Source organism: Vipera berus (assembly GCF_964194415.1).
Source record: "Vipera berus genome assembly, chromosome: 1".
NCBI lineage: Eukaryota > Metazoa > Chordata > Lepidosauria > Squamata > Viperidae > Vipera > Vipera berus.
This window is the reverse complement of record NC_138202.1, coordinates 188,598,902-188,609,514: the sequence shown is the minus strand read 5'-3', so window position 1 is coordinate 188,609,514 and position 10,613 is coordinate 188,598,902. Positions and strand designations below refer to the sequence as shown.

The 10,613-nt window shown below is 48.0% G+C and overlaps 1 protein-coding gene across 1 annotated transcript; it reads left to right on the top strand.

Annotated features, from left to right (window-relative positions):
- Window positions 1-532: 532 nt before the first annotated feature.
- On the top strand, window positions 533-2,919 carry GBX2 (gastrulation brain homeobox 2; the record flags this gene model as incomplete). Its single annotated transcript, XM_081327700.1, has 2 exons — window positions 533-1,034; window positions 2,396-2,919. 2 exons carry the CDS (start codon window positions 533-535, stop codon window positions 2,917-2,919), a joined length of 1,026 nt encoding a protein of 341 aa, XP_081183826.1.
- Between the last annotated feature and the right edge of the window lie 7,694 nt (window positions 2,920-10,613).

Sequence of the window (10,613 nt, the reverse complement as noted above, 5' to 3'; positions counted from 1 at the left end):
AGGAGGGGCGGAGTTAAAATCTCTTCGCTGCCGCTGCTCCGCCGCACATTCCTCTCTCCTTCCCTCTCCCTCACACTTCTTGGCCAATGAAGAGGGAGAGAAGCAGCCACGTGGGTCCGGGAAGGTTCCGAGCTTGGCAAAACGCGAATGAGAAAGAAGAGCGCGATTCAAAGGTACCGCCGACACCCGGGAGTGCGAGAGGGAGCGCGCGCTTGGCGTCTGGCTCTCCGAGGGCCCCAGGAGAGCGCGAGCGCCGCGGGGCGGAAAGAGGCAGGCCTTTCTGGGGAAGCATCGCGGGTCGGATTGGATCACGGCTCAGGGCAACCCGCCCCGATGTCTCCGTGCTGCGGCCAGGGAGACCCAACTTTGACCCTCTGTTGCCCAGCCCAGGCGGTTCCCTACGCCCGACACTACCGTCACTACTGCCGCCACTCCCGGTCCTCCTCGTCCCCGGCCAGCACCTGGCCCTAAAGTGATCGGACCGCCCTATCTGCTTCTTGTCTCGCGCGCCTCCTTGGCCAGTAGCGCCTCTATGAGTGCAGCTTTTCAGCCGTCGCTCATGATGATGCCGCGCCCTTTGGGAAGCAGCACTGCCTTCAGCATAGACTCGCTCATCGGCAGCCCGCCTCAGCCCAGCCCGGGTCACTTCGTCTACACAGGCTACCCTATGTTCATGCCCTACAGGCCAGTGGTCCTGCCGCCGCCTCCACCACCCCAGGCCGCTATGCCCCAGACCACACTGCCGCCCTCACATCCTCACCATCACCAGATTCCCAGCCTACCCAGCAGTTTTTGCTCCAGTCTGGCACAGGGTATGGCTTTAACTTCCACCCTTATGGCCACCCTGCCAGGCACATTCTCGGCTTCTCCGCAGCATCAAGAGGCTGCAAGAAAGTTTGCACCACAAGCTCTCCAGGGTAGTTTTGATAAGGTGGATGCCATTCAGGCAGAAGGTGAAGACGGCAAGGCATTCTTGGCCAAGGAGGGCTCACTACTGGCCTTCTCTGCCTCCGAAACAGTGCAAGCTTCTCTCGGTAAGTACCACGGCTGGCAAGCGCATTTCTATGTCTCTACGTGCTGCAGACCTTTGGCTATAAAACTAGCTCTGGCCGAGGAAGTCAAAAGAGAAACGGAGTGGGGGCGCCGATTATCTTGTCTTGAGGTGACCCAGGTCATAGAATTCTAACCAGAAAGGCAGCCTGGAAACTTGAAATGCGTATACTTTATGAATGTATCCGTGCGTTCATGAGAATATTTGCATTTCTCGCTTAGTTTTCCATGCAATTCTCATAGGCAGCAAATTAAAACCTCAAGGAGGGCGGGGAAAAATGGGCAATATTGCTATTGCTAAGCACATTTGATTTGTGCTTAGATTGTAAGCCGCCCTGAGTCTTCGGAGAAGGGCGGGATATAAATGGGATTAAAATTAAAAAAAAATTCATATAGGGTGTGTATATGTTATTATTCTATTGCTGCAATTCTATTGTTATTATTTCGGGCGTTTAGAAAGGCTAACTATCGCCGCCCGTGACACATGAACATGTGAGTGTCCCGGTATTTAACTTAACATTTATATAACATAATATCATAACATGAATACAGGCACTTCCTTCCTAAATGACTGCCCTTAGGAGTTCGAGGACAAGGGCAGGGGAAAGGGGGAAGGTTAATCAATAGATCATTGAGAGGAGAGATCATTCCTCCTAAACGGCTCCTTGCGTATAATTAGAAGTGTTTATGAAGAGACTTGGGAATTTAGAAAATGTAATTTGGAGTTAGTAAGTCAAAGAGCAAGGTATGACATTTTAGCCTGGCGAATTGCCTTCTGAAGTCCCTTGCTTAAGAAAAGAATGAGCAAGTCTTGGCTTGAGAAAGTGTGGCATGCACCACTTCCCATTTTGCATGCCATTTTGATGTTCTGCTTCCCGCTTGGCGATCGTCGGGCGCAAAGAACCATTCAAATATCACTGCCATTTGCGATGAATTTGCTAAGACAATGAAGAGCCTTGTGGCATCCGAAAGGTGTAAGGATTGGTGGAAGCAGACGCTTCCGGGCAAACCGTGATGGACTTCAGCCCGAAAGCATGTGCTTTCGTCATTTCGATGCCTCTTCTAGCCACTGCCCTAAAACTCTGTTTCTAGAACCCACCGAAAAATAACTTTTAACGCTTCTGAGTTTCTCCTCAGAGCACCAGGGAAAATGGTTCTCGGTCCCTCTGCCCTATCCCTGGCTTGTCCCCATTCTCCTTTTACTTGCTTCCAAGCCAAATTCTGCTACCTCGGTATTAAGCCTAAAATCTCTCCCCAGAGGAGGAGGAGGAGGAGGAGGAGGAGGCTCTTCTTTGGAATGCTGGGTGGAACATAAAAGCAGATGTTCTTTTTGGCTTTCCTCCAGGCACCACACGAGCAGCCTCCGGAAAAGAAGACGCCAAAGCGGAGGATGATTCGAAAGGCAAAGAGGAAAGTTTCTCGCTGGACAGCGATCTCGATTATAGCTCCGACGACAATCTGCCGGGTCAATCGGTTCACAAGGAAGACGATGCTGGCAACGGCCTGGAGGAGAGCAGTCAGAGCTCGGCGAACACAAACAGCACCACCTCAACGGGAAAAAATCGCCGGCGGCGAACGGCCTTCACCAGTGAACAGCTGCTGGAACTGGAGAAGGAATTCCACTGCAAGAAATACCTTTCTCTGACCGAGCGATCCCAGATCGCGCACGCCCTCAAACTCAGCGAAGTGCAGGTCAAAATCTGGTTCCAGAACAGGAGGGCCAAGTGGAAACGGGTGAAGGCGGGCAATGCCAATTCTAAGACCGGGGAGCCGTCCCGAAACCCGAAGATTGTGGTGCCTATCCCAGTCCACGTTAGCCGGTTCGCAATCCGGAGTCAGCATCAGCAACTGGAGCAGGCCAGGCCGTGAGCCGGGACAAATCTGACCGAGGTTTTTCCCCCCGAGCCCCGATCTTTTCTTCCCCTCACGCGCACAATCATCGTCTCCGCCCCGCCACCGTCCGTCCGCGGCCCCCCAAATCGGGGCATAATAGAGAATTTTTCACTCACCAAGTGAAGCGAACCGCCAACCAAAGGCCAAAGTAGGCCACGCTGAAATTCATTCATAAACCATCCGTCAGAAAACTCGTGTCATATTTCCAGAGGGAGCATCAAAAGACTCGGAGGAACTATTTACATATTTAGGAAACTGTCCAACTTTGTATATAAAGAGCTGGATCTCAGCTGCTGTATTTTGACTGTGACAAGACCAATGAGCAGTGAGGTGAAGTCTGACATTACAAAAGTTGTCAAAAACTGCAGAACATTTCAATGGCTCTTCTCCTCCCACTATTGGGATTATTCTCCTTTCCCAATTCTTATGAAAGAAGGGGAAGAAAACTACCAGTTTAACTTTACAGCTGCTGCTTCTTCCTCTTCTTTCCTTTCCTTGTCCACCCTCGTCCACCTCCTCTCCAGTTTTTCAAGGGGGAGCGATGGAGAAGCAAATGAGATATTATTCCGGTGCATCTCCGTCCCCCCCACGCCCTTTATTCTAAGCCACTTTTCTCTCTTTTCTTTAAATGCACGAGTTTTTTCTATTGTGTTGAATTAATTTATTTCAAATGTAGTTTACTTTTTTTAAGTTATGCAAATGAAACAAAACATAATGATGTTGTGAATAAAATGTCCAAAGGAGAAAAAGAAAAATAGACAAGATTGAGCAGCTGTTCTGTATGAACTTCTAAGACCGGGAAGGTGTCCTGAAACTTCAAGATTGTGGAACTCTAATGGCGCTTTCCTCTTTGATGCCGATCCCTGCCACAGCCCTGTTTCCTTTAAAGAGGCAACAGGTTCTGCTGAGGACGGGGATGGGTGGGTGGGCAATAAGAGGGTGAGCACCTGATGAAGAAGAAATGCCTGTCATTGCTCAGAACAGCTGCAAGCATTGCCCAAAAGCTTAATCAAGGGAGTGCCATGCACCAGGATCCCCAGTTTGGGCCCTGGTAGAGTAGCAGGTGGCGACCTTCCTCTCTTGGCAAGGGGAGGCGGGAGGCAGGAGCAGCGCTGGATGTCCTGGCCTTCGGGTTTGGTGGTCTACGTTAGGGAGATTTTCAGGTCAAGGTGAGACCCTCCATTTCTTGACGGAAAAGCAAAGGCTTCTGCTGAGTTTTTTCTCTCTCTTGGCATAGGTTTGACCAGCCAGCTCAACGTGCCAGCAATTCTAACTTTCCGGATTAATTCCTGGCAAGAGTGTTGGAAACAAGGGAAAGGAAGGGAAGGGGACAAAACAGACTGATTGTGAAGGTTTCTAGGTTAATCTAGATCCAGATCCCTGATTCCGACGTTGCTCCTATCTTTGGAGTGTAAAAAAAGGAGGAGAAGGAGTTTCAGTAGAAGCTTCAACAAAGATTGCCACAAAAAATTGAATGCGGTGCAGCCACCACCGCCACCATCACTTCGAAACCGCGTTGCTTTCGTTGCTTTTCACCCAGTAACAATATGCAGGCAACATGCAACGTGCAACCTCTGCAGATAGGTATGCCTTTTTCTGCTCTTCTCTAGCTACGAAAACTACTGACTAAAAATAGGCTAGGGCTGGGTGGCAGACTTGTGCGGGAAGAGGCAAGAGGAGACAGGCGCCTCCCAGGCAAAGTGAAACCTGGGGGAGGCGGGAGGCGACCCCGAAGAGTTTCTGCCACTTGCCTGCCAATTAACAACTGGCAGCTGGTGAACAAGATTGAAAAATCCTTTCAACCCGACCCATTCACTTGGCGAAACAGAAATGTGACTGGGAAGACCTGAGATGTCTCAGATTGCCGCGGCGTCTGCCCCAGTACTCCGGGGTGCGCTGCGTCCGATGCACCAAGTCGGAATAAGCAGTGAGGCTCAGTCCGCCGCCTGTTCTGTTCGCTGTTAGGTGATTCTGCTTTCCAGATTTCGAAGAAAACGGGACCTTTGCGTTTTGAACAAGTGCGGCTGCACATAGTCGCTGCCTGATATAAGGGCCGTTTCTCTTGAGCGCGCTAAAGAGGGCCTCTTCGGATTCTGGGTCCACCTTCCGGTGAGCCTGATGCTGCCCCAAAGACTTGGAGAGCTTGCTCCACCATAATGTTAGCCATCCTAAAAGCCGCCACCTCTGGCTGAACAATCCCATTTTAGCAGAAAAGGGCAGTTTTAACAATTTCCAAAAAGTTAGAGGGGAGGGGGGGAGAGAGTTAGTCGGGCGCTCGCAAAGCTGCGGCGGGAGCTCGCAAAACCTTTTCTAGGATTTCTCCGCAGTCTTCTGGTTAGAGCCTTTGCCCTTGTCTGCAAACAATGTCCATATAGGGGTCCTGTCTGCCACGGTTTTCTATGCGAGAGGGAACAACAGGAAGACATCCGGCGGGAGGGAAAGGGCCCAAGCGCGTGCCCACCTAGTGGATGGGCGATTTCTTTTTCTCACACAATAATCTAAACGGAGCAGGGAGGGAGAATGGTCGTTTCCCGCAGGGTCAGGAAAAGCCCTAAGCGGGACCCCTAAGGCCGAGGAGGGAGCAAAGAAGATAAACAAGCGAGGGAGAGGAGGCTGATAGATGCCACCATTCACCATTGCAGCGTTCATTTGGCTGCCTAATGAGTCAGATCACAGGGAGAGAGAAAAATTGTCAATCGCCCAGACCCTAATGAATTTTTTTGCAAATTGTAATCAAGCCAGGCCGTCTCAGCTCGCTGATTAATGAGACCCAAGAGGCTTGGCCGGCACCTCCGCTTTTTATTCCATCCCAGCCTCCCTGCACTAAATTAACAGCAACTTGTCTGCGCTTCAAATTAACTCCCAATGATTAATTCTGATGGGAGGGGGTCTGAAGAATAGCTTGCGTTAATAGACACTGGCCTCTGATGCTGCTTGAAATTAATACACTTCCCCCCTCTGGCTGCCGGCTTTAATCCAGAGTTGGGCTTTGACATCCCTATATTTGTTGTTATAATAAATTTCACTTACATCTGCACATCAAATCATTACAAAGCCCACAGTCCCATCCCAGAAAGCTGGGGGCTGCACTGAAAAAACAGTCGGGAAAGTTGGACTGGGATTTGCCTGTTTTGCACTTAACAATAAATCCTTGCTTACATTAACAGGAGTATATTGTAAATCTGATGAGGAATAACACACACATACACACACGTATTTCTGTTTATGTATTTTAAATGTTCTCTCTCTCTCTCTCTCTCTCTCTCTCTCTCTCTCTCTCTCTCTCTCTCTCTCTCTCTCTCTCTCTCTCTCTCTCTCTCTCTCTCTCTCTCTCTCTCTCAAAGGAGAAAGTAGATCTTTCTTTTGGATGGACAATTAAGATGATAATCGCGGAAGGTTGATTCGTTTCTTATCCCGATAGGAAACTACTTGTACAATCTTAAACTAGAAAAACAAAAAGGCTGTTCTGTTTCTCGCCACCGCAAAGAGCGGCGTGGCGGGGGACCGAGGCAGAAGAAAACGGCTTGAATATCTGCTCCCCTTCACTTGGAGGCTTGGTCATCGAGGTTTCCTCCACATGGTGAACCAGGGACCTCGCCAAGTCTCCCCCGGTAAACGATCCTACTATTCTTCTCCCGGCAGCGTCAGTGAATCCGCCTCCGCTTCCAGGTTCGATGGCCGTTTCAAAATCCCATTCATCCCAGCGCACCTTCAGAGAGCGGCCCAGGCGCGCGGCGCGTGCGAGCGATCCAGGCACCTTTCTCTCTCCCTCCTTTCTCCCTCCGCAGAAGGGTCACGTCTCTCTCCCATCTTGCTTCTGTTTGTATTGACTTAATTGGCTTAATTATTTCTGCCGCGATTGGCAAGCTGGCTTATCTTTTTAAGCGATCCCTCCTGCCCCAGGAGTCTGCCGGTGATCCCTTGTCAGAGTGAAGGCGGATTGCTTTGGCAGACCCATAAGTTGCACAAGAAGATCTTTGCAATGGAGAGCAATGAAGAGAAATCTGAAAATGATCCGATCTGGCTTCTACTTTGTGGAAGGCCTTTTGGCAGCCTATCAATATGGTCTCTTTAATTAAAAGCCACCCCCAACTGCACCGCAGAAAAACGGTACTGTGCCAAAGGAAGTTATAAATAGGTAAGCTTGTTGTCTCCACAGATCTCTGCTCCAGTTTATAATCGAAAATGGTGGAATTGTTAGCCGTGAAACTCTAAAGGCAGACCAAAACATGAAAAGCTTTCCCAAAAGCTTTCCTTGCAGAAAGTGTCAGGAAAACAGCTCCTTTGGAAATTGAGAACAGGGGAAATAGAGGAAAGTGAACAATCGTATTCTCCTCCTTGCATACGAAGATGAGGAAGGACCCAACGCTTCCTCCGATAACTTTTTGATTTTGTGCCCGAGAAGCCAGGCCAGAACAAGTCCAGTGACTATCCATAGTTGAGAACTACCGTAGGAGAGCGCAAGGCTACACCTGGAAGGACAAAGCCTCGGGGGTGGGGGGGGGGGAAGGCAGCAATCGTGTGAAAACATCCTCGCAGCAGTTGTTTCATTGAGAGTCGAAAGCAGGATTTACTTCTGTCCTTTTAGACTTAATAGCTATTTGGAGTTCTGAATGAACGTCTCTACAGAATTCTACGTTCTAGAGTCAGGAACTGGGGCCCTCTAGTCATAATTTGGACCCTATATGTGAGCAGTGGTGCCGTTTTCACCTAGCGGCCGCTTCCAACCAATTGATCTCAGTGCTCCCCCATGGCAAAATCTTTACTAATACAACTGGTAGTCCTGTTTGGGGGTCCGAGCATTCAGCTCAGCTCGAGAAAGCTAAGCAGCACCAGGCCTTGTTAGCACCTGGGTGAGGGACCGCGTTGAAATCCGTGGCTTGCGCAGCAAAAGATCTCCCCCAAGGCGGCTAAACCCACCTGGATTAGTGCCAAGAAAACGGCGCGGATGCGTCCTTGAGTTCCACCAGAAGGCGGCTTTTCCTTCTCAGTGTTAACGCCGCTGTTATCTCTGTTCGTCGCCGCCGCCAAAGGCGGCGCCGGGAAAGCTTTCCGTTAGGGCCAGTTTCCTTACCGGCTGACTACTTCCACGACACCGATACGCAGCCTTCTGCCTGTAAGTTAGCAAGGTAGGCCTCCCAAGGCTAGCCAGCTACGGGCTTCTGAACTCGCTGGGTTTCTGGAGGGCCTTCAGAAGGGTATCCGCTGCCAGATCAATCTTCATCTGCGGCCCTTACGGTGTAAACAGGAGAAATACGAGCGGGATAACTTGAACATGAAGGCAAATCAAACTGTCACAGTAATAAAGTACCTGAAACATCGACCCACAAAAGCAACACCATATGTACAGAGACAACTAGTATGAATTATAAATTACATCGTAAAAATTGATTGCCTATTTTAAACACATGTTGAAGTGCTCCCTGCCTGCTAGATTCTGCTTACCACTGGAGGTCCTTTCAGGCTTGCCAGCCAGAGATACTTCTACAAAGAGACCAGGGATGGCCGTGGAGACAAAAAGATGTTCATGGAAAGATAATTTACAAGCCAGTGTCAGGTTTTCAGAGGTTTGAAAAGCTAGAATTTGGCATACTTGGCACTTCCTTATACTGTATGGTTGAACTGGGCCACTTTCCAGAAGGAACCCTAGTAGTCTGCTGAGTCACACACAGCACTGGAGCATATTTGGTCCACCCTAAAGCAAAACTGATTTACACATTAAGCACAATAATGTTTTAACTTTTTGAAAATCAGAAATAGTAAAAATGAAGTAACTTATTTATTTTCATGCTTTGCCTTTCGACCTTGAAAATATACACAATAAAAAGAATACCAATACATAAAATACAGTTAAAATACGCATACCATTCAAATTAAAAGCTCAGCCATATATTAAATGCCATTGAGATAATGTAATAATTCTCACAGGGGCTTATTATATTAAACTGTAGGAACTTAGAAAATATTCTGTAAAAGTATGAAGAAAATATAATTTTAATGCTATTATTTTTATGGAGGGTGTTCAGAGTGCCTAAGGCCCACAAAAATTACAATGCAGGCTTGTCATAAAAAATGAAACTCTATCGGCTGCACTCAGACTTCCTTAAAGGGAGCTTGTTGGTTGGGCCAATTTGTTCAACTCATTTATTATTCACACTGCACTTTTCCTGCATGGGCCTGGGTAAGTTATTCCTGACAAAATCATTTCAAAGTTTCTCAGAGCTGCTCTACTCTAGTCCAGACAAGCAGGAATCTCTGAACACCAAAAGTTCCACCCGGTTTCAAATGTAAGTTCTATTCCCACTGCTTAGCTTGTCCTGCTGCTGCTCTGGTATGCAGTCTGGTCAAGGGACAAATGGGATATGATGCCTTGAATCTCAAGTTATTGCTATGAAGTTCTCCTTTTTGCTAGCCTTTTTTCCAAGTGGGTCAGAGAGGTTGCTCTGGTCTTCTTGGGTCTTTCTTTCTGGACTCCCTCTATGGCAAAAATATAATGAATAGATCCATACACTTTCCTACTTCTTAGGACTAAAGATCACCTGCAGGTGGATCTCAGCAAACAGAGATTCCACTGGTGCCTGCAGCTGCTGTCTCTTCTGCATCTGGAGCTGACCGGCACTTTCTTCTTTCCCCTTTCTCTCTGGGCCAAGTAGGGCATCACAGAAAAACTGAACAATAGAATAACAAAGTTGGAAGAGATCTTGGAGATCTTCGTCCAGTCCCCTGCTCAAGCAGGAAACCTTATACCATTGTCCAATCTCTTCTTGAAGAACATGGCTGCTCCTCCCTGTCCTGCTTGTAAGCTACTCCTCTAGGGCCTCCTCGCCCATGGGCCAGGGCTGAATTGTTTGGTCCCATTGAAAACAAAGGCAATTCATCAAGCTCACTTCACTCCCCCCACCCCAAGAAAGCAAATGTTACTGTCCTTCCAAAATAAAGAACATACATCATGAGATGTTTTTTTTCAAACAAAAATCACAAATATGCACTAAGCCATTTCAATGTCCCTCAAATATTTTTCCATGACCAGATATTAAGTTTCCTGGCCTGATAAGGAAAATCTAGAAGTCTGCCAAGTATTTGTCATGACAGATGAAGGCCTAAGCCATTTTTCAGAGAAGAATGCATTGTATAGTTTTCTACTGAACTCCCATCCAAATTAAGGAGAACAAGCTTTACTGTTTTAGGAGCAACTGCAGGTACTTAGACCCTATTCAGAATATTCTAACAGTACATGTACTAGTTAGCAAGCTCATTTTTAAATCCTGGGCTTCAGGCAGCATGTTTTTCAAATAATTTTAATAGTAATATTAAGTCCAGGATATATACAATTAAATTAAGTCACTCCCCAAATGTCTTCTACTGCACTGACTCACTCCCTAGGATATCCCCTCCCCAACTCTTCCCCAACAAGAGGCAAAACAAAGGGAAACCATTTTGGAGAAAATTCTGGCTGTGGGGGGGGAGGTGGGGGAGGAGGAAGAGAAGAGCAAAAGCTAACTGGATCCTAAAGAATGGAGTCTGCTTCTTCTGTGGTTGCTTTTTCTCCCCTGCTGGGCCCTGACCATAGAACCCTCTAATCTATTTATTTCAATCCACTTCATCCTCTCTCATGCTTTTGTTATGGCTCCACCCCCACCCACCCCACCCCGCTTTGTGGTATGACCGTG